The sequence below is a fragment of the Barbus barbus genome (genome assembly GCF_936440315.1).
Source record: "Barbus barbus genome assembly, chromosome: 12".
Classification (NCBI taxonomy): domain Eukaryota; kingdom Metazoa; phylum Chordata; class Actinopteri; order Cypriniformes; family Cyprinidae; genus Barbus; species Barbus barbus.
In genome coordinates, this window is record NC_136740.1 from 17,255,283 (window position 1) to 17,283,245 (window position 27,963).

Sequence of the window (27,963 nt, forward strand, 5' to 3'; positions counted from 1 at the left end):
TTGTTATTATTGATTTAACTGATGTTCTTGTTGAGGTGTCGAGCTGCAACACTAATACATAGTTGCAGTAAGTGGCCTTTACATGTACACCTCTCTTTTATTTTGATATGGGTTTAAACATTATGTTCATGTATGACAAATGTCTGAATGTCGCATTACTGATTACAAGAACACAGCAAGTTTAACCTCCAAGATCATCCAAGTAAGGCAAAATGACCTCCAGGCCGCAGGTGGCGCGCGCTTCGACACAGATGCTTGTTTTGCTTGAAGTCGAAGATCCAGCCGCCATATTTATTATCGCAGATTCGACAGAAACCTTTGCAGAAGTAATTTAAGTATAATGAATGCATTTAAATTGCGCTCTGGCAATACAAACACCGGTTAAATAATTTTCGAGGCTCTTTTACCTATTGCTGGTTTAAAAAGAATGGCTCCAGTGCAAGCAGGTAAGCAAAAAGGTGATTTTCAGGATAACTGCGCTCCGAGGAAACATCTAGTTCCGACGATTCGATAAGCAGACAAATAAATGAGGTAAAACTAGTGGCTCACACCAGCAAAAGTAACTTTTGCCAGAGGATGCTTTAAACAGAAATTCAGTTTTATGTCCGCCGTTTACAGTTCTTTGTTGAAATAATACACTTTTCAAGTCTTTTAGCATAAACGTCCTCTTATTTAATGAAAATAATTTCCAGTGCCTAAGAGAAAAACACGAAACTGGTCGCGAGTTTACAAAAATGAGATGGCATGGAATATTTTTGGTTTCCTTTTGGAAAAACCCGGGGCATAAAACAACGTAATTAAACCGTGATATTTGCTCTTGAGAAATCAGTCCTGGTATGCAGGTTTATGAAATGTATTGTTGGATGCCATCTGTTGCATCCTGTTGAAGATCCCTATCGCAGATAAATTGACAGTGTCGTAATGACCTGAAGCTAAACTGAAACTACTAATCAATATGCGTATTAATATCAGTGTTAATAAATATATTCCTGATTTGAAAGTGTTTAAATTGAACACATGTAGACGCTCTTATTTTGAAAGGGCTCCCTGATGCTGAGGGAAGGTTTTTAAAACTCACAAATTTAAAACAAAATGATTTACATGTTGAAGACAAATAATAAAAGAAATAAACATAGTTAGATATTACATATCTTTAGAGCCTTATTATATCATTTACCTATAATAAAACGCGTAGTCGTATGTATGCTACTTTTGAAGGATACGTAAATTGTGTTGTATATAGGAGAGACTTTATAACTTAACTGTGAAGTCATATGGGCACATTTTTACAAATAATAAACCGAATAAACACTTAAGCTGTTGTTTTTACATTCACAGACGGTTCATCAGTCTTCATGTGTAAAATATGCAACTTGTTCTCTCCCAGTAAAGCATTGCTGCTGTCTCATGCTAATGAGACTCACTCCAATGAAGAAGGTGATCCTGACACTTTTATTATAGCACTTAAGCCTTTAACAACTCAGGAGCCACAAAATTCAGGTAAGCAGCTTTGAACCCTGAATCGAAAGGATCGATCCTCCCATAAAAATATCGATTCTAAAGTGCTTTTTTAACCACTAATTTTATTTATTAAGAAACTCAGTGCATAAAATAAGCTTCTAAATGGAAAAATAGACTATATTAGCGAACAATTGTGTTGGATAGAGCTATTTCTCTAACGCACGCAAAAGCTGAAAGACAGAAGCAATCAATCACAGACAGCGTTCGCTGCTGACGCATGGCTCAGTCAAAACCTTTGTTCAAATAGAGCTGCGTTTCCCAAAAGCATCAGAAGCATAAGAAACCATTGCCACATTATTACATTACATTACATATTATTATTACTATATCTAAAATTAATCCTAAAAAATGCATCTCGATTTCTACACAAATATGAAGCAGCAATAATAATCGCTTCCTGAGCAGCAAATGATATTAGATTTATTTCTGAAGGATTATGTGTCACTGAAGACTGGAATAATGTTGCTGAAAATTCAGCTTTGATCACAGATGCATTTTAAATTACATTTTTAAAATAGGCCTACATTAAAATAGAAAGTAGTTATTTTAATGGTTATATTTAACAGTATTGCTGTTTTTACTGTATTTTTGTTCAAATAGGCTAAGTGCAGCCTTGGTGAGCAAGAGGCTTATTTAAAAAATATTACTAACCCCAAACTTTTGTGTACATGTAATATTTATTTTAAATAGGCTAGTTTGTGTAAGTAAATTTAAACTGTTGTTAAAAGTTCAAATGGATTCTGTTATGTTCTGTAATTGCTGTTAATACATCTGTCAGAAAATAAATATGCTAAAGTTTCATCTTTAGGAGTACAGCATTCTGGCAGCCTTTAAAAAAAAACACATGGTTTTATTACAGTAACCACAGTTTACCACAGTATTTGTAGTAAAACTGTAGTAAGCACAAATGTAAACAAAACAGTGTAAACAAAAAAAGGCCTGTGAAATGTAAAAAACAACAACAACATGGCTTTAAAATCTAATATAAGAGTATAATTACTGATTATATTTTTTTAATAATTTAAAAGATCATTTTAGTTCGATATCAACGATACTGGGCTTGAAAATATCGGTATCGGATCGAAAATAAAATAAGAGGTATCGCCCATCCTTATTATTAAGATCCAAACACTGAAAATAAGGTAATTACAATTACAATGTCAGGCTGATTTGTATAACGTATTGTATATTTATTTAATTTTTACAAAGTTTTCCAAAAACACAACACCATTCCAAGAACATACCTCGGGCAGGATACATGCCATTACATGCCATAATTTCACACATCTAAAGCTTCTTTATGTCAAGCTGATTTAAGCTTGAAGTTCCAATTTAAGCTGATTTAAGCTTAATTTTCATAATGTGAGAATGTCTTGTGTATCTTGCAGAAGTTGTTGTGAAAAGAAAGCGTGGAAGACCAAAAGGCTCTACTAAGAAATTCCAACCAGAAAAGGTCCAGAAAAATACTCCCAATCAGCAGGAGAAAGAGTCCACTGAAACACAACCACTGGCAGTAGCTGAAGAGCCAAGTGAGGATGGCAGTGATCTGGAGTGCAAGAAATGCAATCGTGTGTTCAGCAACAGGCGACAACTCTCCAAACATATTTGTTTCGTAGGACTGAAAGAAGCTGCTGATGATGAAGAGTATAATGGTACAAATTTATGCCGGTTGATGTTGTAGCTCTTTCTGCTTTCTGAACTGCCACATGTTTCACCTGTCGACTTTATTGCCCAGGTAATAATACTGATGCAAATAAAATCAGTGACGAAGAGGAGGAGAAAGAGAGGACACCAAAGAAAGCTTGCGTGATGCGGACAGATAAGCTGTCCAGTGCAAAGGACCCTGAATCAGCAAGCGGCAAAAACCCTATTATTAGTGTGGTCCTTACCAGTCACGAGGCCATGCCTGGTGAGATATACCTGTAATGTCAGGTGCTTTAATAGTTGAGGGAAGCATTTCAACTAACTGTAAGTTTTGCTTTATTGCAGGTGCCTCTAAGATAGTTCCTATTGAAGCAGCTCCAGCTGAACCATCCACCCAGACTGTTGTAGACGCAGGTTCCCAGGAGGCAGCAATGAAAAGGGGATACCAGGAATATGCCATTCAGCAAGCTGCTTATGAAGCACCCCTCAAATCAAACAGGTTTATATTTCATGATTTTTCCGGATTTAAAATGTTAACTTTAGATTTACAAATGTAGTTAAATTGTCGAAGCACCAAATGACAGAGTATTAATATAGTAATTATACTGTCATTGCATTACTTTACAAGCAATTCAACTTTAGAGGGGGAAAAAAAGAAAAATTATACAGAAGTAATTTGGAAATATCAGGAAATTAGAAAAAAGTCATGGAAATTTATATAGTAGTATTTGTGTATTTATGAAATCGGCTAAGAATATCTATCTATCCCTCTATCTATCTAAATCATAGATTTTTCTATAGTAAATATAGATTATGTAATTATGTAATTGATGACATTTTTATTTATATTATTTCTATGGATTAATTAATTAATTTACTTATTATTCATTTATTTAATCTACCACTAACAATTTTGTATCCCTAATCAGTAGTCATAAACACCTGAAGAAGTTATGGAAAAGTAATAAAAACATTTTTTAAATTCATTGGGTCAAAATATGTACCCTAACTAAATCAATTTGACAAATACATTTTTTTTTTTTTTAACTGATCTTGTGAAATTATTTGGTACATTGATATTAACAAATCACATCTCTCGCCACAGGTTAGGACAGACGCAGCTTAAAATCTTCACATGTGAATACTGCAATAAAGTCTTCAAGTTCAAACATTCACTGCAGGCTCACTTAAGAATCCATACATATAAAAACCAATCTTAGCGTTCACATCCGAAAACACACCGGGGAGAAATTCAGCTGTGAGCTGTGCTCATTTAATTTCCTCAGCAAAGGACACCTCAAAGTTCACGTGGAGCGAGTGCACAAGAAGATCAAGCAGCACTGTCGGTTCTGCAAGAAGAAATACTCTGACGTGAAGAACCTTCTAAAACACATCCGCGAGACTCACGACATGAACGACAACAAAGTACAGGACTGCTACAATGAGTACAGCCTCCAGACCAGGGAGGGCAAGAGACAGCTTCTGTACAACTGTCAAATATGCGACCGCAAGTTCAAGAACGAGCTCGAGCGCGATCTTCACATGATGGTTCATGGCAACAAGAGACCCTTTGGCTGCGAACTCTGCGATCACGGCTCAACCAAATTCCCAGCCTTGCAAGCCCACATCCGAAAGCATCCCTTCATCTACGTGTGTGCCATTTGCCAGGAAAAATTTGTCAGCTCTGTGCGACTTAGGTCACATCTGAGAGAGTTCCACATGAAATCAGATGAACCCTCTGCTTTTGCAGACTCCATCAATTCCAGCTTTTGCTTGCTCAAACCAGGTGATGACATTCAGAAGGACATGTTGAACCAAGATGAGCTTAAGATCACAGAAGAGCTGTCGCAGCTCAACGCCCAGGAGCTGTTAACCACAGAAATGACTTGCATGGCTCAAGAGGACTTTCAAACTCAATGCTCTGATAGTTTAGTGGTGGACCAGACCTTCTTGTACAGAACTCACAGGATGAAAATCCCATTTCAGACAGTATAAATAAGACAGACACGTCTGCAGTAGCACAAACACAAGAGATGGCCTGTGAAGATGCGATAAATGCCCAAAGACTTCAAGCTGATCCAATTAAAATGGAGTGCAGTATGACAGAAGATCAGAATCTTGCTGGAGGACCTGTACATTTGATCCCTGAAAAAGCACAAACGCACTCTAAGCAGTTAATATCAAAGGATAGATTTCCTCAAACCGAGGAAGAGGCGATTGTTCCACAAACTAACGTTGATGAGGACTTAGTTGGTTCAGAGCAAGAAGAAATATCTGCTTTCATGCAGATTGTAAAGCAGATGCAAAAACGTCAGCTTAACATGGAAGTGTTTGAACGAATTCGGAAAGTGTACGGAGACCTTGAATGTGAATACTGTGGTATGAATATCTAATATATAATACAGGAGTGCCCAGTCCTGTTCATGGAGGTCCTATTATCTTGCAATAAGTAAATAAGTTCAGCTCTGATCAAACAATTGAACCAGCTAATTAAGATCTTCAGGAGCCTGTTGATAATTGCCGATGGGTGTGTTGTAGCAGGGTTGGAAATTAACTCTGCTGGTCGTTAGATCTCCAGAACCACAATTGGCCATCGTTGATCTATTATCTATGAATATCCTGCTTTTTAAATATCATCTCCAACCCTTGTCTTTCTATAACTCTTTGTAATATTCCCTCAACAGGTAAGGTTTTCTGGTATCAGGTGCACTACAATACACATGTGCAAACTCACACGAAAGAGCACCTCCATTACTGTTCTCAGTGCAATTATTCCTCCATCACTAAAAACTGCCTGAAGAGGCATATCATCCAGAGACATTCTGACATCCTGCTGAAGTGTCCCTCTGAAGGATGCCTGTACTGTACACCTGACAAATACAAGCTTCAAGCTCATCTTAAAACCCATTCGGAAATCGTGAGTGTCACTAGTCTGCATATTCTTGAGATATTGGGGAAATTGCTTCTTCATCAGATCTAATTTCTTTCTTATATATAGGTCAAAAGAAGTTTTACATGCCCAGTATGTCAAGAGTCTGTTCCTGAGGACAAAGTTAGAGCTCATATCAAAAGCAACCATCCAGGTAAGAACAAATAAAACACTCTCAAATGTCCCACAAGAGCCCTAAAGTAATGAATGTGCTTTTGCTGTACAGATGTGTCGCTGAACCACATCTCAGAAATGCTGGGAATACGTGTGCATGTGAAAGGAGTGATCGGGAAACGAGCCTCCAAATGCCCGTACTGTGATTGTTTCTTCACAAGGAACGGGGCAGATCTTCAGCAGCATATATGGGCTCATGGAGGTGGGATATATTTCTTTTTCTTACCTTGTTGTGAAACGTATGCACTTAAATGAACCGCCTCGGTGTACTGATTTTGTTCTGTTCATGTCTCCAGGACTGAAACCGTACAAATGTTTACAATGTGATTATGCCTCAAGAAGTAAAAGCAACCTCAAAGCTCACATGAACAGACACAGTACTGAGAAAACACATCTTTTTGACCTCTGTGGAAAAAAGTTCAAGTCTAAATGCACTCTGAAAAGTCATAAGCTCATGCACACAGCAGACGGTGAGTCTCTTTCTTTGTGTTTAATACTGTATGCAGTGTTATTTATGTACCTAAGTCGACAAGACTTGCATAATCTGACGTATTTCCAAGTGGACTTGGACAGGCTTATCAAACTATTGTCTGGGGACTGCAAGGGGATTCATGGAAAATGTACGAACTAGATTTTGACAGTAACAAATATGAATAGAATATTGTGTAAAATACTGCCATTCAAATGTTTAGAGTGGTTCATTTTTGGATTACCAAGGATGCATTTATTTAATTAGAATAAAATAAATTATATTGTGAAATATTATTACAATTAAAAATAACTGTAATCTATTCTAATACATTTTAAAATGTAATTTATTCTTGTGATGGCAAAGCTGAGAATCCAGTCTTCAGAGTCACATGATTCTTCAGAAATCACTCTAATATGCTGATTTAATATGCTGATGCTAAAGAAATTATTTTTCAGGATTATTTGATGAATAGAAAGTTCAAAAGAACAGCACTTGTTTAATTTTTTTTATCATATAAATGTCTTTTGATCACGTCTGTTCACGTCGTTGCTGAATAAAAGTAGTAATTTCTTTAAAAAAGTACTACTGATCCCAAACATTACGTATGTTATTGTATGTGAATGTGTTTGTATACATTATTTATTTCTAAATATTCCTCACTTCTTTTCTGCAACATACACGTTCAACAGTAGTTCATTTGTATTTTACCTGTTCAGGGAGTTTTTCTGCACCACTGTTGCATTTTAGATATATATTATAAACATTCATACAAATAATTTTGAATTGAAAATGTTTTTCTTACACCCTGATGAAGGCGAGTTAACCACAACGCGTCGGTGCATATGTGTGTTGTTTTTAATGTTAAAGCCATATGAATAAAGGCTTTTTTTTTTTTTTACAATATTTTGGAGTGCCTTGAATGAGTTTTTTTTATGACATAAAAGAATCCCGCATCCAAAGAGCACCGATTCATTGAGTTCACACTCCTGCAGCATTTTTTTTTGCATATATTTTTGGATGTATGTTTCTCTTATACTGTAGTATTCTGTAGAAAAGATATACTATAAATCTAATAAGTAGACATTTTCCATATAGTATGTGAATAAATAATTTGTTTGAATAATGTGCATTGGTGAATTATGCACAAACTGTATTAAAGTACGATTTCAATTTTGTGTCAATTTTGATTTCCTGCTGATATTGATAATATATCAGAGGCTTTGATTATTTCTGTGGTAGTTTTCTTAATACACAGCCAATCAAATCAAGTGTTATTTTGCTGTAGGAAAACAGTTCAGATGTACTGAGTGTGACTTCACTGCTGCACTGAGACCACATCTCCTTCATCACATGGAGCAACATGCCTCTTTCAAAGTAACACCACAAAAGACATATTTTAGTTTTATGTGTTTTATGTTTCATGTGTCCTACAGCCACCACCAAAGCACAATGTTTTGCTTTTCACAGCCTTTCCGTTGTGCGCACTGCCACTACTCGTGCAACATTTCAGGTTCCCTGAAAAGACACTATAATAAGAAACATCCCAACGTTCAGTACATCAATACTGGAACAGGGGCGTACACTTCCGAAACTGTGACAGAGCAAGGCAGGTCCAACTGTACAACATATACATTGTTGCTTATTGTTAGACATACGGTGTTGCCTCAAACTGCATGAGTAATTGAGAAGTGTGTGTGTGTGTTATCAGGTGGAGTCAAATGTCCTGTGTGCAATTACGTTTATGGCACTAAATGGGAAATGAACAGACACCTAAAGAGCAGACATGGTCTCAAAGTGGTGGAGACTGACAGTCTGGGTCTGAATCAGTGGGAGGCGAGTCTTCATTGTAATTACATGCTACATTTAGTAAAGACAAGTCATATTTATTTATATAATGCATAAACAACAATAGAAGTTGACCCAAAGTGTTGTACAATAATATTTAGTGATAAATAATATATTAATAGTAAACCTGTAATTCCCAAACAAAAAATGTGTCATCATTTACTCCCCCTAATGTCACTACAAACCCATAAGTCTTTGGTTAAATGAAGATATTTTTAATAAAAGCTGAGAGGGTTTCTGTCTCTCCGTTGAAAGTCCAGGTAATGAAAACTTAAAAGATCCAAAAAGGTCATAGATTAAATAAAATCTGTCCGTCATATAAAATGATTGTTTCTCTTCACAAGCCTTGGATTAAACGGTTTGATTTATATAGATTCATTTTATGATGGCTTTATGACTTTTTTGGATTACCTTAAATGAAGGGACAGAAACTCAGGTTTCATTAAAAATATCTTAATTTGTGTTTCAAAGATGAACTAAAGTCTTATGGGTTTGGAACAACATGAAGTTGAGTAATTACCGACAGAATTTTCTTTTTCTTTTTTTTGTGAATAATAATTTAGAATAATCATTAATAAATTACTTTAAAGTTGAGCAAAAAAGGCTTATTACGCCAACCTTTTCTTTTCTTGGACTCTGACATTCATAATATATTTTCTTACTGACAGAGCAGTGCATTATTGTTAAATTGCCTTAATTGCGGACATATTCTCAGCTACTACACTTGCTTATCTTATTGGTGTATTCATTCAGGTAGTGGAGTCAGTGGAGGAGCCGGCCATGCAGTACTTTCACATAGCTGAGACTGAGGATCCACAAGGAACAGAGACTGCTCTGCAGGACCTGCGCTTCAACACACAAAATGGTCAGAAACAACTGCTTCATTTCTTGAACAGTTGGTCCATTTCTGTAAAATTCATATCTAAACTCATCGTTTGTGTTCAGGAGTTGTGTCTGCGGCAGCGGGAGACAGACTAGACCCGGCATCTGTCAACATCTTGCAGCAGATCATTGAGCTGGGCTCAGAGAATCATGATGCCGCTGTGGTTTCTGTGGTTGCCATGGCTCCTGGTACAGTTACTGTTGTAGAGCAGGTACGGTTTATATGCATATTTGTGTTCTGACAGACCTCTCTGCTTCTGGAGAGCTGCCCATACTTAGCTACTGTCATTTTATTGGGTTCACAATATATCATCTACACTCTCTGCTATATGATTATTGCTTATGAATTGTTAGGTTTATTGTCTTGCTATGTGAAGGTACTTTTATGGACACTTTAGTAACTCCCTATAATCAAATGATAGCCGTGTGTTATTCAATATTAATAGTGACTATATATATATGAATTCAAAGGGGTCATAACATATTCTACAGTTTATAAAAGTTAAAGATTATTCAGCAAGAATGCTTTAAGATGATCAAAAATGAAAGTAAAGACATTTATTATATACCAACACATTTCTATTTCAATTAAATGCTGTTCTCAACATTGACAATAATAAATGTTTCTTGAGATCCAAATACGCATATTAAAATGATTTCTGTAGGATCATGCGACACTGAAGACTGGAGTAATGGATGCTGAAAATTCAGATTTGTTGTCAAGGAATAAATTACATTTAAAATATATTTGAACATTAGTGTACATTTTTTTCCCACAAGGTTTACTTACAATATTAGCCTAAAATTCAACCTAAACATTCATTATTTCATTTTCTCTTTGACCCTTACAATTAAACATACTTATACTGTCTCCAATATATATTGTTGTTGTTTTTTGCTGAAATATGCCACACAAACAGTTCAATTCAGACTAAAATGTTCAGAGACCATGTTAATAATAAACTTCAGCTGCTTGTTTTTAATGCTAGGTTTAATTAATCACCCAGTTTGAATCATTGAATCATGTGTGAAATATGTATTTATCTGACGTCAGGCATTTGTGAGTAATTTTGTGGTTGCATTTTCAATAAATGTGCTTTTGGATCTCTGAAAGTTACAGCATGTCTTGCAGCATGAAGAACACCTTGAATCGTTTAATAATAAGAATGTTCTGTCCCATCATCCTAGGTGGAGAAGGAAGAGCCACAGGCTAATCATGCCATGATGATCCAGGATGCACTGCAGCAGGCCACAGTGGGCCTGGGAGAAGAGCACCATCTAGTGGTTTCTTCAGATGATATGGAGGGCATCAAAACAGTTACAGTGTACACACAGGGAGAAGACGCATCCCAGTTCATAGTCTACGTTCAGGAGGCAGTTCAAGAGGCTGTGCAAACTGAGGAGACCACCACAGTATAGAGCATAGTAAGATGGGGTTTTAAAACTACTAGCTAGCTAGTTCAAATGCTGTTCAAATGTTTTGTTCTGTTCTTTTGTTATAGTTACTCCAGTCAGGTCTTAAACAGACTATTGCAGCCATACCTAGAGGTTATAGGGACCTATCTTGCACAACTGTAAATAATCAGAAATGAACAGTAGCAGTGAATAGTCATAGCCTTGTGCTACAAAAAAAATTAGATATGTTTCCTGACTAGGGGAATCAGCAGAAGCAATAAGGTTTTAAGTCTTTGCAAAAAATCTTGAGGCCTATGACAGTAGATAAAGCCAGTTGCACATAACACAGAATCTATTTTAGAAATTAGATTTTTTTTTTCATGTACCATCATTGCCTGCAAGCATAAGTATGTATGTAACAGAGTTACTGTGTGACTGTGGCCTTCTCCACATTTTTATATAAAACTCCCATACAGTGTATGGCTATCATAATAGTAAACAGTTATTTAATGGGTGGTGTTGTGTATAATTGACACTTTTTTTTTGGCCAGTAAATGAGTCACTTTAAAGCTGTCTACCAATACAGCATCAACTACACTACCGTTTAGAAGTTTTAAATGATAGGTGAGATTTTTGAAAGATGTCTCTAATGCTCAGCAAGGCTGAATTTATTTGATCAAAAACATAATTTAAAATAGTTCTATTTTAATATATTTTAAAATGTAATTTATTCCTCTGATGACAAAGCTGAATTTTCAGCAGCCATTAGACTTCAGTGTCACAGAAGTCATTCTAATATGCTGATGTGGTGATCAAGAAACATTTATAATTATTATTTATTGCATTTATTTGAAATAAGTTTTGTAACATTATAATAACATTATAAATGACTGTTGATAATCATAATGCATCCTTGCTGAATAAACATTAATTTCCTTCATAAAGAATCCTACTGACCCCAGACCTTTAAATGGTAATGTATATGACTGACTTTATTCAGCTGAACACAAAAGATATTTTGAAGAATTTTGGGAACCAAACAACTTTGGAGCCCATTTACTTTTTCTCCCAGGCTTGAAGATTTTTATTAACATAACAACATTACAACATAATATTGCAAGTGACCAAAAGATGTGATTTCAGTGTCTCCTGTTGTCCTCTTCCATCATCTCTGTGACCTGGCTAGCTACAAGACTGTCCTCATCACCGTCCTGCTCCTCTTTATCCTCTTTTTGAAGGCTTCTGGACAACAGAAATTCTTTAGGAGTGATATCATTATCCTTCATCCATTTGGACTTTTTCTTCTTTTTCTCTATGAGTTTCTGCTTCCTAATATCTGCTAGCATATCCAGCTGCTCTTGTGTTAGTCCTCCAGCAGCAGGACTCTGTGTGAGAGAGTCCCTCGCCCCCTTCTCTCGTTTATAGGCTTCGATCTGTTTGTGCAGGGCATCGTGATCGACACCAAACAAAACGGGTCTTTTGTTGTGTTCAGATTCCATCAGCTGCAGTTTAGCCCTTTGGAAGATTAAACAAATTAGAAATTCATTTTAAAAAATTTATTTAGTTTATTAGAACTAAATTCTTATTACCCGACATCGTTGGTGGATAAATAATTTTTGTTATCTTCATCTGGACCAAAATCTGCTTTCTTGATAAGGTTTTCAATCTAATTAGAAAAAAGAAAAATAATATACAAGATATTCTATCTTTTATCACTGTAAACTCAGTGTAAAATCGATCGTTGTTACCTCGGTGATAGCAGCATATTGTTTATCTCTGATGAAAACCACAGGTGGAACATTGCCAAGGATTTGGTGAGAGATCAGAAGGTGCCTGAAAAATAAAACAAGCCAAATTATGGAATTCTTTTTTCAACTTCTTAACACTAAAGTAAAATGTGACCCTGGAGCACAAAACCAGTCTTAAGTTGCTGGGGTATATTTGTAACAATAGCCAAAAATACATTGTATGGGTCCAAATTATTGATTTTTCTTTTATGCCAAAAATCATTAGGACATTAAGTAAAGATCATGTTCCATGAAGATATTTTGTAAATTTCTTACCATAAATATATCAAACGTCCATTTTTTATTAGTAATATGCATTGCTAAGAACTTAATTTGGACAACTTTAAAGGCAATTTTCTCAATATTTAGATTTTTTTGCACCTTCAGATTCCAGATTTTTAAATAGTTGTATCTTGGCCAAATATTGTCCGATCCTAACAAACCATACATCAATGGAAAAAGCTTATTTATTCAACTGTCAGATGATGTAGAAATATCAATTTTGAAAAATTGACACTTAAGACTGGTTTTGTGGTCCAGGGTCACAAATATACTATGAAAAATACATACCGTATACGAGGAGCACATTTATTTAAAGCCTGCTGAATATGGCTGTCTTGCTCAGCTGACAGACTTGTCTTCCAGTATATTCGACAAGCAGAGAAATCTGGTGGTAGTGAAACCTTGCGTGGAGAAGAAGACAAACAGTTTAGGGAAGTACTGTAAACGACATTTGTAAAAAGCCTCATTTTCTCACTCTTATGTCATTCCAAAACTGTATTTTTTGTCCTTACAATGAATGGACATGTTCAAAAATATATCTTACTTCTACAGAAGAAAAGAGAGTCATACAGGTTTGGAATGGCATGAGTGATGGCAGAATGTTCCTTTTTGGGTATACTATACTTTAAAGATTAAATATATGTGGTTAATTATGGTGAGGAATTTCGAAGGAAGAGCTTGTCCTACTTTGGAAATCTGCATATTGTAGGCACTGATCTCGGAGTTGACCTCATAGGAGCTCAGTAAGTCTACTACTGCTTTGTAGATGATGATGTTGAGAGTCCTCACACGAACACTGTCCTCTTTATTTCGCTTTGATGGTTTCAGAAAGCTAGGCTGACTAAGTGCTGAGGCCTGGATGGGCAATATGTGTGAAAGAGCAGTAAATCAGATTTAATGCGTACAGTCATACTGCTTAGAGTCAACACAGCTTAGTTGTTAACATTTGCGATATTTTAAAAGAGTATACAGTACTGAAAAATACAATACATAAAATAAAGAAGTGAATTTAATATATATTCTTACCTGCAGAGGAGATTCATACCATTGTTTTTTCCTGTAAAGAACGATAATATCATGCAACTTTATAGTCAAAACTGGCGTGACTTTGTTTATTTATTAATTATGCAAACCGAGACTCACTTCTTTTTGGCCAGCATCTTCATCAGTTTATTGCCTCCAGACAGACAGGCTGAGCTATGAATACTAACGTTACTTTCTTTCAGCATATCTGCCCAGGACAAGCGCTGTGTCGGTCGTGCTGTCATTTGATAGATCATGCTTGTTAATGTAGTCGTATATCCACTAAATGTGCATTCTTTAGAGCAAACGACTCTTTTGACAGCCAGCATGATCACCAGCTTAGTATATCCTTGCACTCACGCTACAGTATTAGCATCATCGACTACATTTGTCTGAGTGTGAAGGATGAAGTAATTGAAACCAGATCGAGTCGATCGACGACACAGCACATTGGCTCATTCTCAGGTGCTTTGGTTCTGGAAGGGATTGTAGGTGGGGGAAGTGAATGTCCAGCGCTCTCTTCACCCTCAATACCACGACTGAGGTGCCCTTGAGCAAGGTACCGAACCCCCAACTGCTCCCCGGGCGCCGCAGCATAAATGGCTGCCCACTGCTCCGGGTGTGTGTTCACTGCTGTGTGTGTACACTTTGGATGGGTTAAATGCAGAGCAGAAATTCCGAGTATGGGTCAACATACTTGGCCGTATGTCACGTCACTTTCACTTTAATGTTTTCACATTTTGTTCCACACCATAAATTATAAATTGTCAAACCTAAACCACAAATTTTGAAGCATGTTTTTAGTAATGTAGTCTGTTTACAAACTACAATGCTTGTCTGATTCCTCAAGCATTTATATTCAAGCTCTTGTGATAACTATTCCTCATAGCAACTTAACTTAATAAAAAAAATAACAGTCATAAATTTAAGAAGCAGTTTCAGTTATGACTATGTATAATAAATGTAACGACAAATTAAACATATAAAATACCAATAAATTGTTAAAGAATTTCCTACTTGTTCATTCACAACCAATTTATTTAGTAAACCACACACCTGTAATATTCAGTCACGTTTATTCCAAGAGGCAAATACAACTGCAAACTTTAAATAGGACATGGAGGCACTTGTTTTTTTTTTCACGTCTGAAATAATTACAGTGTATTATATGAAGGCGAAAAAAAAAAAAAAAGAGCATGAAAACACCATAGATTGTCCCTTCCGGTAATACAGCAATGAAACACTGCCTAATTTGCCAGTTAATAGTAATAGTTAACAAAGTCTTAATTTTCAATATAAAATGTTAGACGCAGAACTATTTCACTACAAACGTCCCCAAATGTATATTACAAGTGAAAACAAACAAACAGAATTATGACTCTATAAAAGATGGGAAAGTGAGTGTTTTTTCTTGCAATAAAGGTAAGTAAACAAAAAAAAAACTTTTTAACGTCATCATATGAACTATATACAACAATAAAAAAAAAACGTTGAGTGTAGAGTCTTTTCAGCATTGCTGTAGGTTCCCCTTTTTTCCAAATATACTAATGCCAAGAGGCAAACCATCTTAAAAATGTGTAAATCAAGTCATTTTAAATAAACATTTTGCAATAGTTTACATCCTAGAGTGAACATGCTGCATACAAACATAATTCATCTAACAAACTGTTTAACCATTTTTACAGAGGCCGTACTTCTGGGATGAAGAGGCCATGTTCCATTTCACTCACATCCTCTTTTTTAACAGTTACCCCTGGGATGTAGAGGTGATGTCCCATTTCACTCACATCCTCTTTTTTAACAGTTACCCCTGGGGTGTAGAGGTCATGTCCCATTTCACTCACATCCTCTCTTTTAACTGTGTCTGGTTCCCCTGGGATGTAGAGGTCATGTCCCATTTCACTCACATCCTCTCTTTTAACGGTGTCTGGTTCCCCTGGGATGTAGAGGTCATGTCCCATTTCACTCACATCCTCTTTTTTAACTGTGTCTGGTTCCCCTGGGATGTAGAGGTCATGTCCCATTTCATTCATGTCCTCTTTTTTAACAGTTACCTGTGGAACGAGGCCGCCATGTTTCACCTCATCCAATACCTTTTTTATAACAGGCTTCACCTCTGGAATGAAGAGGTTGTGCTTCACCTTGTTCACTTCAATCATTTTGAACCCGAGACGTACACAAACCCTCTTCTTCTGAATTGCTTTCAAGCACTTGGTGAGCTTGCTGTTGAAATGAGCCTTTACGTCAGCCTTGTTTATCCACAACCGGGAAGCTAGCAGTTCGATTTCAGTCTTTGTCACGTATGGCTTTCTGTGGAAGTACTGCGAAAGGAAGTCTTTTCGGTCCTCGAACGATGTCATCTCCATTCCCATTGGTTCCAAGACAAGCTTAACTGGAGCTTCAGGGACTTCTACCTTTGGAACTTTAGAGTTCCTTCTCCTGTTCTTCGGAGTGATTACTTCTCTCTTTGGCTTGGCAATTTCAAGGCCCCCCTGACAGGCCACGTCTGAAGAACTGGCCATCTGAGGAGAACTACATAAATCACCATCAAGACGTTCCGTTGTATCTGGATTCAGTTGCCTTTCTGCTTCCTTGACAGCTTTGGGAGCACAACGGCACCGTTGCACGTGAATGGAGATTGTCTTCGGTGACGATTTTTCAGTATACACCCCAAAACAATAAATGCATTTGTATGCAGGTGTTTTTAGAATTGCATGAATGGTGGGAACAATGTGGTGTTTCGTTTGAAGATGGCTCTCGTAGTCCTCAGAGTTCTGGAGCTTTACTTGGCAAAATGGGCAGGCGGTAGGTGTCGTCTTCAACGTGGTTGCGTATTCTGCTTTGTCTGGATACATTTTTATGTACAGCTTATCTTGAGAGCTGGTAACTAGTGCAAGGTTGAGCTCTCGGTTGTCAAGAAGATCTTTGGGCACGTCTGTGTTCAGATTAAAAGTGTTGAACATGAGGTTCCCATCGTCATCACAGTCGAGACTAAACTGTTCTTTAATGAAATGCCGATTTTCCTTGATTTTCAAACTATGCTCTTTATTGGTGTGCTCCATGATCTGCTTGAAAGAGTAGAACATCTGAGGGCAGAACAGACACTTCAAGCCATGCAGCAAATGCTGAAATATCCCCTGCTCTGTCAGTAAAATCTTGCACCTCAGGCACTTGACTGTGTGATCGTCATGTTTCTTCAAAAACGGCGCAAGCACGGCCAACTCATTCGGCACAGAATTTCTGTTTATCGCCCTCTGAACTTTAGGCATGAGACCCGCGGGCACCACCGCTGAATTTGTAGGTTGGCTGATCTGATTTTGCGTCATTACCACTTGAGCTGGACTGCCGTGGACGGGAACTGTGACTTGAACGGGTGCTAGAGTGTAGGTTGGGACACCGTTGACTTTGTTGCCTGTGGGAATGAGACGAACGGACTGAGAGGCTATGAGGGGAGCTCTGGAAACCGACTGATTCAGCTGAAGACCTTGAGTAAGAAGAATTGGCGACCTTACACCCATTTCGCCCGGGAGGTTGACCTGGACGCCAGGTGGAAGAAGAACCTGCTGTGCTTGATGGGTCTGCGGTAGCCTGGGCATGGCCATAGTGATAGGTACCGTCTTAGGTGCGCTTTGCGGCATGTTTGGCATCATCATATTGATCGGCTTCACTACTGGAGAGGTAGGCAGGACTTGTGGCATCCCGCTGGAGGACTGCGGATGCTGTGCGTTCTGAAGAGCGGCAACAGTCGTGCCCGACAGTAAAGCTTGCGTTTGTGGGGACAAAAACATCTGCCCTGCACCAGGAGAGCAAAACAAAGCAGCCGTGCTGCTTGGGCCGGCCAGAAGAACAGTACCGTTTCCATTTGTTTGTTGCATCTGCTGTGGCACATAGTTCGGCCTTGCAAGCAATGTGACCTGTTGCATCGCTTTTGGGGCAAGGTTCAGCAGATTCTGCAGTCCAGCTATTTGGTTTGTGCAGTCTTTTTCGATTATACAAGGCATTATTTGCCAGTGCAGGTCTTTGTGCTTCTCTGAACTCAAAATGTGATAGAGTAAATGTTCAATGGTCTCTGCAGGAAGTTTGCACACTTTGCAGTGATATTTCACTGATGCGCCGTCACGTATCTGCTCACCATCAGTCTTTTGCTTACTGTCCGAGCTGAGCCCAAAGTAGCGATCCAGCATCGCAGCATAGTGGTTGACCAAGACGTGTTTCTTCATCACATATAGTAAAGAGTCATGATAGCCACAGGTTGCGCACATGTATCGGTCATCGGCAGCATCAGCGGAAACTGTAACTGACACGGTTTTTGGTGTGTGGGCCAAAGTGTGGCTAGGGTTGCTGTGAAGAGGTATACGATGGGTTTTTGATGGGAGCATGTGGAAAAACTGAATGTGTTGCTCTGTGACTTTCGGAGAGCTGACAAATGGGCAGTAGGGGCACATTAACAAACACGCCACATCCAGATTATTCCAGTGACAGCGATGGATGTGACTTCTGAATGTGGGTACTGACCGGCTAGAGTACCAACACAGACTGCAGCACAGCGCTTGGCTCCGGTATGGATACTGAGGAACAAAAGTAATATCATGATTAGTATGACATGAAATAACATTTGAAAATAGTGTGTACAGTGTAAAAATTAATTCCACTCAAAATTGAAAGTTTAGTCACCAACTTTCTTTAATAAAATCAAATGTTTTTAAAAAGACAGATGTTTTAACATTTTACAGCACAACATATATTGTATACATAATCACCTTTTTTTTCTTTTTGCCAACATGACCATCAGTGAAATCATCCCATTCAGTGTTGTCAAAATTTGCATCACCAGCATCAAAACATTTGTATGTCTGTTGGAAATAAAGAAAATTTAATTAGCAGATGGCATTCGTGTAAATTATCATTGATTTTGTGAAAAAATGAGACACTAAAAATAAACATATAGTTTTGTGATGCCTTTATTATTAAAATTACATTTGTCATAATCTAGAACTCATTTAAACTAATAGTAAAAATAGATGGAAATGAGCATGCACAGTCAAATATGCAATATCAATTAACACTGATAAATAAAAAAATAAAATAAAAAAACTAATATTTTCATTAAGCACAAATGACCAAATCATAACTCAATCTTCTGGTGAAATGACAGACTTATGGTGACATTTGCTGGACTCCAATCATATGGTCCGCTTAAACTCCACCTCTTCCTTATAATCGACTGCAAGCTCGCATTCAGATCTGCTTCCATCAAATTAACAACCAATAAATAGAACTAAATCCCCGCCCTAGATTTTTTCCCATAATCAGTTTCTGATGTACTTCACAATATGGAAGAAAAGAGCTGTCTCCGTTACTTCGCAACTTTAATGCTAGTTTTGGAAAAATTTAGATTTTTTGCCAATGTATTATTTTTTGTCTTGTTCTTTTGCTGTGACAATTTGTAAAGTTCTTTGAAATAACTCAAATAATTAGGTAAAGTCATACTAAACTGTAATGCAGGCAAAACTTGGGACGACTTCATGCTGTATAGTGCAGTTATGGAATAATCATCACCTTAAAACATCTGTCAGCCAATCAGAATCGAGCATTATAAACAGATTCTGGTATAAACAACATATAACCTACCTCCAATAAATCTTGACATTGCTGCATCCCGATGTCACACAAAATACTTTTGACGCGTTTCCTTGGACGTCTGAGTTTTGTCAGGTTCTTCACTGGAATTTGATACATTTTGCTGATTGTGTAAACGAAAACAAAAACAATACGAAACGTTGAACAGCCTGTTAAATCAATGCATTGCGCTTTCAAACACCAAACTCAGTCTGTATTTGGCGAGAATCTAATGGACATTTAAGATATCTCTAAATTAACATATTATTGAGGCCTATAACATAGTTATAATAAATATAGCTAGTTGTAACTATGTACCTAGCAAGGTCTCTATTTCAATCCATCCTCGGACACATCATTATAATTGTTTTTTAACCAGCCATGGATTTGAAGTTGTATTAACGCAAGAAAGACCTACATATGTCAATCATAATCCGAACTGTATTAATGACTAAACCTGTCTACCTCCAGTACTCTGGCACAGAGCTGCGGCTGAGTGGATGGATGTCTGCGTGCGCCCGTGTTCTTCCGGCGTCACTGGAAGGCGCGCAGTATGGAATCAGCTACTTCATCGCGCGAAGCATCCGGGTTGCGCTCAATCCGCGGTCCTTGCTGCACTGGTGATCGTCTGGTGGAATCTAAACAGAGCGCAGGATTGCCCACTTTTGATTATATCTCACTAAAACATCACCCCACTCCTGCTGAAAAACATGGCGTACAGGAAGACGGGAAGTGACGTTTTCTGATTTACATATTGCAAAGTGCAGATCCACCAATGGGAGAAAGGTGGGCTGATCTTGCAAAGTTGATCAAACTGATGGTCATTGGTTTATTGAAATTAACCATAAATCCATGGCAGGGGGTCTTCACCTGTGAGAGATGTAGACACACCTGTGGCACAACAACACCTTCAGAGGTGCTTTTATTGGGAAGATGGATTGATGGATTCAAGTGTGGCAGGATGATGAGATGGCAATAGTAATAATGTTAATGTAAATAATGTTGCTTGTTGTCTATTATAATATGCAGAGTATACCTGTTGCTGTTTAGGTGGTCTCTTGCATCAGTGCTGATGTTGCCACAGCAGGTTAGTTCAATTTAAAACTATTCACTAGTGAAGAACATTTATGTATGTACCTAGAACACATCTGCATTTGGACCGTCACTAAAGGACCCAGAATTATATTTTATGGGTGGGAGGTCTATCCAGTGGTCCCAGTGAATACAAGGACCTAAATGGGCCCCCTATCATCACAGTGCCTGTGACATTCCCTTATGGTTTGAGAATAAATTTAAAAACACAGAAACTGCAAACTTCATTACACTCAAAATTTTACCGAATCCTTTCTTGTCCATGTTACTGCACCAATGCACCACTTGAACTTAAAGGGATAGTTCACCTAAAGATGACAATTCTATAATTATTAAACCTTTATGTCGTTCCAAACTTATGTGAATTTCTTGATTCTGTGGAACATAAACAGAAGATATTTTAAGAAATGTCTCAGTGTTTTTCTTTGTCCATTCAATGGAAGTCAATGGTAACCAAAACTGTTTCCTCAAAATATCTTCTTCTACAGAGGAAATAAAGTCATACAGGTTTGGAACAACATGAAGGTAAGTAAATATATATACATGGACAAAAAGTGTATGGGATGCTTGTGGGGACCGTCTGTAACAGCCAGCAGCCATCAACCTGTAGCTGTCAACTCCTTCTGGGAAAGCTTAGGCTGCTCCTGGACGAAGTGTTTATGGGGCCAGCAGGGGGAGCTCATCCTGCGGTCTGTGTGAGTACCAGTGCCCTGATACAGTGATGATTTATGCTACAGTATATACCATACAAATGCAGTGTTGAGATGTTCACTACAAAACACTATTAATAAGTTACTTTAGTTTATTATAAGCATGGTTGTTTATTTAATGCTATGAACTAAAATAATTTTTTCTACACAGGCGTGGAGGCGGAGCACCAGATCCCAGCATTCACTGTGGCTCAAACGGATAATGTGAGTTATTGTGTCCACAGTTATATAACACACACACGCACACACACACGTGGTCAGAATTGTTGGTACCCTTGGTAAATATGATCAAAGAAGGCTCTGAAAATAAACCTGCATTATTAATCCTTATGATCTTTTATTTAAAAAAAATCACAAAAATCTAACCTTTCATTGAACTAAAACAATTGAAAATGGGGGGAAATCTTATTATGAAAAAAATGTTTTTCTCTAATACACGTTGGACACTTTTTGACAATTATTGGTAGAACGAAAGAAATTCTTATAAGTAAAATATCTCTGAGGTATATTCCCATTCATATTTACAATTTTGAGCACTGGAGGGGGATTATGAACATGAAATTATCCAGCCATGGCGTCCTGTTTCACAGAAATATAAATAGGAGGGAAAACAAAGCCCAAATTCCCTTAATCATCCATCACAATGAGAAAAACCAAAGAATATATTTCTGATGTGCAGCAAAAGATAATTGAGCTTCACAAATTAGTGAAGTGGCTTTCAGAAAAGAGCTAGAGCAGTAAAAATTCCCATTTTCAGCATCAGGACAATAATTAAGAATTTCCAATCAACATACAAAACTGCCTGGAAGAGGACATGTGTCTATATCATCTTAATACACGGTGAGGAGGAGAGTCTGAGTGGCTAAAGACTCCAAGAACCACAGCTGGAGAATTGTATGAAATAGTTGAGTCTCGGGGTCAGAAAACCTTTAAAAAAAATTGTCAAACAGCAACTACATCACCACATGTTGTTCAGGAGGGTTTCAAGAAAAATTCTCCTAGCTCATCCAAAAACAAACTCCAGCATAATCATTTATCAGACACGACTGGAACTTCAAATGGCACAGCCTTCTATGGTCAGATGAAACAAAAAATGAGTTTTTTAGCAGCAAACACTCAAGTTGGGTTTGGTGAACACAGGGATAAAAAGTACCCCATGTGTATAATGAAATATACTGCTGAAAATCAACAGCAGTTCAGAGTATGAAAAGACAATACAGAAAAGCTGAGCAGATGTCGCGGAAGACGAAACTCGAAATTCACTATAGCATCTATAAAGACAGCCTTCATGCTTTCAGTGTGGAACTAGCCACAGCTAAACAGACCTTCTTCTCAAACCTTATAAACAGTAACTTAAACAACACTCGCACTCTTTTTGGTACCGTTGAGAGACTGACAACCCCCCCCCCCCCCACGTCAGATTCCCAGTGAAATGCTCTCCGACTGCAAATGCAATGAGTTTGCTTCCTTCTTTTCTGAGAAGATAAATAATATCAGAAAGGAGATTGGCACATCCTCAAGTTATGCAGAGGTCACACAGATTCAACCGCAATTTCAAAAAGAAGTGACTATGTCTGTTTTTGAAGCAATTGATAGCAAAATTTTGGAAGCAATAGTACAGCACTTTAAATTGTCAACCTGCTATCTTGACGCACTTCCCACATCTTTTCTCAAAAGTGTGCTTAACTGTTTAGAAGCAGATCTCTTAGAAGTGGTGAACGCCTAACTTCTTTCTGGGACTTTTCCAAACTCCCTGAAAACTGCAGTTGTTAAGCCCCTTCTGAAAAAGCGCAATCTTGATAACGCCATATTGAGCAACTATAGACCAATATCAAATCTTCCTTTCATAGGTAAGATTATTGAAAAGGTCGTTTTTAATCAGCTGAACAACTACTTAAATGCAAATGGACACCTGGACAATTTTCAATCTGGTTTCCGAGCACATCACAGCACAGAGACAGCACTCATTAAGATAATAAATGATATTCGCTTTAATTCTGATTCTAGCAAAATCTCAGTGCTGGTACTACTAGATCTTAGTGTTGCGTTTGACACTGTCGATCATAACATACTTCTAGAGAGACTGGAAAACTGGGTCGGGCTTTCTGGGATGGTACTCAAATGGTTCAGGTCATACTTAGAAGGGAGAGGTTATTATGTGATTATAGGAGAGCGTAAGTCTAAGTGGACGTCCATGACATGCGGAGTCCCACAAGGCTCTTCTTGCACCGCTCTTGTTTAACCTGTATATGCTCCCACTAAGTCAAATAATGAGAAAACCAAATTGCCCATCACAGCTATTCTGATGATACCTAGATTTACCTAGCCTTATCTCCAAATGACTACAGCCCCATTGACTCCCTCTGCCAATGCATTGATGAAATTACAGTTGTATGTGCCAAAACTTTCCGCTGTGCTAGGTCCAAACTAATTGCACTGTATTTTATGTATAATAATTTTCTACTTTTAACTGTTTTAAATGAATTTTAAATCAAATTTATATAATTTCCTTGTTTTTATTGTTGTGATTATTTTTTTAAATGACTATTTCACTTCCTTTAATGTAAAGCACTTTGAATTACTACTGTGTATGAAATGTGCTATATAAATAAACTTGCTTTGCCTTGCTGTATTTTTGATGTTGTGGGCCTATATTTCTGCTGGAGGTCCTGGACATCTTGTTTAGACACATGGCATCATGGATTCTATCAAATACCAACAGATAAAAAATCAATAAGTGACTGACTCTGTTAGAAATCTTAGAACGGGCCATGTTTGGATCTTCCAACCGTACAATAATCCAAACTGATGGTTGGTGTCCAGCTCAGTGTTAAGAACAAACAACACAATATTTTTTTAATACAAATGATAAAAAAAAAAAATAGTGATCAAGTTCATTATACTAATTTTATGTTTGGAATGAGAATGCAAATATACTCAATAATATATTCAATGTTCAAATGCATTTCACCTCTAAAAATTAAATTATTAAAATCTGTAAAAAATAGGGCACAATATACTGTATAATTTGAAGGAATTTGTCCATATTTATTTTTTACAGGGTTTACAGTTTTACCAGTATTTTGAATTTTACACTTCATTGCATTGTGTTTTAGAGTTAACAGACATGTCCGTAAATTGAATGGATAATGTCATGTGTAATGAGCTGCCAGTACTTTTTCTGTTATTTTACGGATTTGTTTTTACAGTGTTGCTTGTAAGAAACCTTATGCTATATATTTAAAAACACTAGTTTACGCATCAATAGCCATTGACTGTAAGAGATTCATTGATGTAAGTTTAACACATTTAATCAACACTAATCTAAATTCATTGGGGTTTTCAGTTATGTTTATACTACTCTACAAAGTTTTACTACAAAGTATTTGAGCAGAGTTTACATTTATTTAACTGTAAAATTACAAAAATATGTCATTCCAAACTTGTGTGATTTTCTTTCTAATGTGGTGCATAAAAGAATATTTTAAAACATTGAAGTCATTAGTTACCATTAACATCAACGGTTTGATTACAAACATTTAAAAACAAAAATTCATTTATGTTCCAAAGAAGAAAGAAATTCATACAGGTTTGGAACAATATGAGGGTTAGTGAATGATGACTGAATTTAAATTTGTAAGTGAACAATCTAAGGCTTTTCAGAGTGTATTTATATGATGGATAATAAAAAATTCCCTTAACATGCAGAATCTATATTAATCTTAAAAGTTGTCGGTAAAAACCTAACATGCAAGTAATTATATTATCGAGTAATTTATAAATTGTAGTGCACAGTTTAAAATGGGTGGTGTATTTTCAGTTTATCTTTTACAAAAAGACAACAATTCCATCTTCCTCCATTGCCCCCTGGGGCAACAGTAAATGGCGACTCAGATCTACGTGCCACGTGTTTAGAATGTCATAGGTACTGGAGCTTCCCTGTTTGATTGCTGGATTACAGCCGAAATGCTGTTGGGGCGTCCGATGCCTGTGAAGAGGGACGCTGTGGTCAGTGTGAGCTGTATGAGCGAGACATGGCTGAGAGTGATAGGATGCAGCCGAAATGAGTGAGTTGGGCCGTCTGGCAGAAACTTGGGGCCTGTGGCAAGTATTAACATAAGGCTGAGAAGAATGAGAGGTGGCTGAAGAACCCGGATGTCGGGAAAGGCGTTTAATGACAACCACATCTGCATCCTCTTCGCTCTCAAAGCCATTACCTAAACCATAAGCTTTCATTATCATAGGTAGCCCTGGATAGCTTACAGAGTGCGTACTATCAAAATAGTGTCCAGAATTTGATGAACTGCAGCTTTTTCGCCTTATGTTGTTATGCTGGTTTGCAGGTTTCACTGTGATGATGAGGTTGTGGCTGTTTGCGATCATCATGTCGGTTACCTGATCCAAAGACTTCCTCATAACATCAATACCATTCACTTCCAGGACCTGGTCATTAATGGCCAGCAGTCCCGTGCAAGCCGCAAGTCCTCCAGGAACTATGCGAGAGATAAAGATGCCCGGAACCTTTTCCAGACCGCAAGGAGTAACCCTGACGGTGGTACCATCGCGAATGTAAAACCCCAGAGGTCTGTCCGAGCCCTGGCGATACAGACGCACCCTTCTGTGGCATTCTGGTATGATGTCCACGTCAATGATAGACGAAACAGGGCGGAAGTTCTGTGGCATGCTGATCTGAAACGGTGTTTTTCTCTGGCTGACAGGTTTCTTTCGTTTTGTTGTATCTTCAGCTCCTGTGATATCCTGGTCAGCTTCCTCTGTAAAACAGTGTGGGAAGTAAACTGAAAGACGTATTTTCTGCCGTTCTGAAATTATGAAATGAGATGATTATGATTATATTTTTTAACTTGTATTTTAGTGTCATTGCACATTCCTATGGTGTTGTCTTTTCAGCTTAAATTAAAAAATGTAACTGCTTACAATTTTAGCTTAAATTTTATTTACAATAAAACACTATTTATTCACACTTTATTCATTAAGTCCAATTTAAAAATAAATACAAATAAATTAAATTATTTTAAGAAACAAACAAATGAATAAATGTCCTGATGAATTAAATTCTTCACTAAATTTAGTATATAATTTATATATTTCTAACTCTATTTCTGTATTAAATTAATTTATTAATTCATTATTTTTTATATATTTTTCTTCTAAGAACTCTGGTAGAGATCACTAGTACTAGGACGGAAAGCAACAAGATAATCTACTGTATCTGACAAACAAACACACCACAAGGGAATACAAAGCAATTATACTCAAGTACAAGATTTGTAACTAGATAAATTCCTTCCTTTTCTAACTTTCTATTCCTTCTGCTTCAAGAAGCTCAAAGGGAAAGCTAAAAATGCCTTGATTAAAGGCCTTAAGGTCTTAAAATGATATATTCCATATCCACAATTTATTTCTATTCAGAAAGAAGTCTTGCTGTATTAGTATAAGAATTGATATCCATGTTATGTATTTAAAAAATAATGCACTATTATAATATTTAAGTTAAATAGAAGGAGGACATCAACGAGTGTGGAGCAGAGCATTTAAAAGGAAATTAGAGATTCTGAATTTATAGATAGCCTCTTTTCCCTTCTTGTATACCTTGAAGCTGAATGAAGATACGCAGTAAAGATTGTGTGGAGGTCACAGCTTTGCAAAAGTTGTCATCATTATTGATGGGCAGCAGCTCTCCTTGGACATCCGCATAGCCGATAAAGACATCCATTTGCCATAAGTGGTGTAAACGCACAATGAGCCTGTGGAAGTTTTTATACCTGCCAGGCTCACAGCGGTCCAGGGAAAACCTCCTGAATTCTGCACCATACTGTAAAGAGAAGTCAAATTGTATGTAAATAATGTAGGCTTTTTGAAAACACAATATCTTAATCACACTTTTATGTTCTAGTGGACAAGAAGCAGTGAATGACCTGGGGCTGCATTCAATCAGCTGAAACAATGGACGTATTTTAGAAGTGAGACGTTTCTGGATATTGCGTAGGTTTTGATTGTTTAAGTTATTGTTTACAAAGGTATTTCCTTTCAGTCTAATAATACTTAAATACGAGCGCCAAGATAACCACTGAGACACATGTTAGACACATTACAAGAATTCTGTGAATGGATTTCAAATCTGGATGAAGAATCTGTAATTCCAAAAAGATTGAATAAAGTCTCATAAGGGAAAAGCATACCGCCAGAAACAAAGATATTGTATGGTAATATAATAAATGAAAGATACTTGCTACAGATCAGTAGTCAGAATAAAAGTAGGCTACATGTCAACTTACTTTACTTTTCACCTCGAGGACCGAACAGCAGCGCAGAGACTGAGACTTTCTAAGTGCCCGGTACATGTTGTCCGATGAGCGGTCACCGAGCCACTAACCACCAACCACTCGGGTTTTGTTTGGCTCATGACAAAATAGCGTTACGTGTTCGCATCACCGAAAACGTGGAAAAACACGAGGAATGGCTTGTCAAAAGACGGGACAACACGGAAACTACGACACTTCCCAGACACTAGATTACAGTATATCTCTCTTATTAGACTTATAGGCTATTTAGTAGATCACTTAGATA

At 37.2% G+C, this 27,963-nt stretch overlaps 3 protein-coding genes and 1 pseudogene across 5 annotated transcripts; 1 reads left to right on the forward strand and 3 right to left on the reverse strand.

Annotated features, from left to right (window-relative positions):
- The first annotated feature begins 274 nt into the window (after nucleotides 1-274).
- LOC306878105 (zinc finger protein ZFAT-like) lies at nucleotides 275-11,803 on the forward strand (annotated as a pseudogene). The gene is made up of 16 exons (XR_013785862.1): nucleotides 275-446; nucleotides 1,339-1,500; nucleotides 2,910-3,173; nucleotides 3,257-3,430; nucleotides 3,511-3,664; nucleotides 4,271-5,544; nucleotides 5,850-6,082; nucleotides 6,164-6,248; nucleotides 6,321-6,470; nucleotides 6,565-6,738; nucleotides 8,026-8,114; nucleotides 8,208-8,346; nucleotides 8,449-8,573; nucleotides 9,339-9,450; nucleotides 9,531-9,679; nucleotides 10,656-11,803. The product of XR_013785862.1 is annotated as a zinc finger protein ZFAT-like (transcript).
- LOC306878104 (putative ribosome-binding factor A, mitochondrial) lies at nucleotides 11,704-14,546 on the reverse strand. Its single transcript, XM_079430227.1, has 7 exons — nucleotides 14,075-14,546; nucleotides 13,958-13,988; nucleotides 13,619-13,786; nucleotides 13,220-13,332; nucleotides 12,611-12,695; nucleotides 12,452-12,528; nucleotides 11,704-12,377 (listed from the first exon to the last, which is right to left on the reverse strand). Exons 1-7 carry the CDS (start codon nucleotides 14,281-14,283, stop codon nucleotides 12,002-12,004), a joined length of 1,059 nt encoding a protein of 352 aa, XP_079286353.1. The 5' UTR covers nucleotides 14,284-14,546; the 3' UTR covers nucleotides 11,704-12,001.
- A 430-nt stretch (nucleotides 14,547-14,976) lies between these two features.
- On the reverse strand, nucleotides 14,977-20,292 carry LOC306878103 (activity-dependent neuroprotective protein 2a-like). The gene is made up of 4 exons (XM_079430226.1): nucleotides 20,039-20,292; nucleotides 19,586-19,697; nucleotides 18,715-18,807; nucleotides 14,977-18,522 (listed from the first exon to the last, which is right to left on the reverse strand). The coding sequence occupies exons 2-4, from the start codon at nucleotides 19,691-19,693 to the stop codon at nucleotides 15,634-15,636; spliced, it is 3,090 nt and encodes a 1,029-aa protein (XP_079286352.1). The 5' UTR covers nucleotides 19,694-19,697; nucleotides 20,039-20,292; the 3' UTR covers nucleotides 14,977-15,633.
- Nucleotides 20,293-24,274: 3,982 nt separating this feature from the next.
- Nucleotides 24,275-27,841, reverse strand: LOC306877933 (partitioning defective 6 homolog gamma-like). 2 transcript variants are annotated; one of them, XM_079429984.1, is made up of 3 exons: nucleotides 27,672-27,841; nucleotides 26,986-27,208; nucleotides 24,275-26,147 (listed from the first exon to the last, which is right to left on the reverse strand). In XM_079429984.1, exons 1-3 carry the CDS (start codon nucleotides 27,735-27,737, stop codon nucleotides 25,204-25,206), a joined length of 1,233 nt encoding a protein of 410 aa, XP_079286110.1. In that variant the 5' UTR covers nucleotides 27,738-27,841; the 3' UTR covers nucleotides 24,275-25,203. The 2 variants fall into 2 exon arrangements, with proteins under 2 accessions (XP_079286110.1, XP_079286109.1); XM_079429983.1 differs by having other exon boundaries at nucleotides 24,401-26,195.
- Nucleotides 27,842-27,963: the final 122 nt, after the last annotated feature.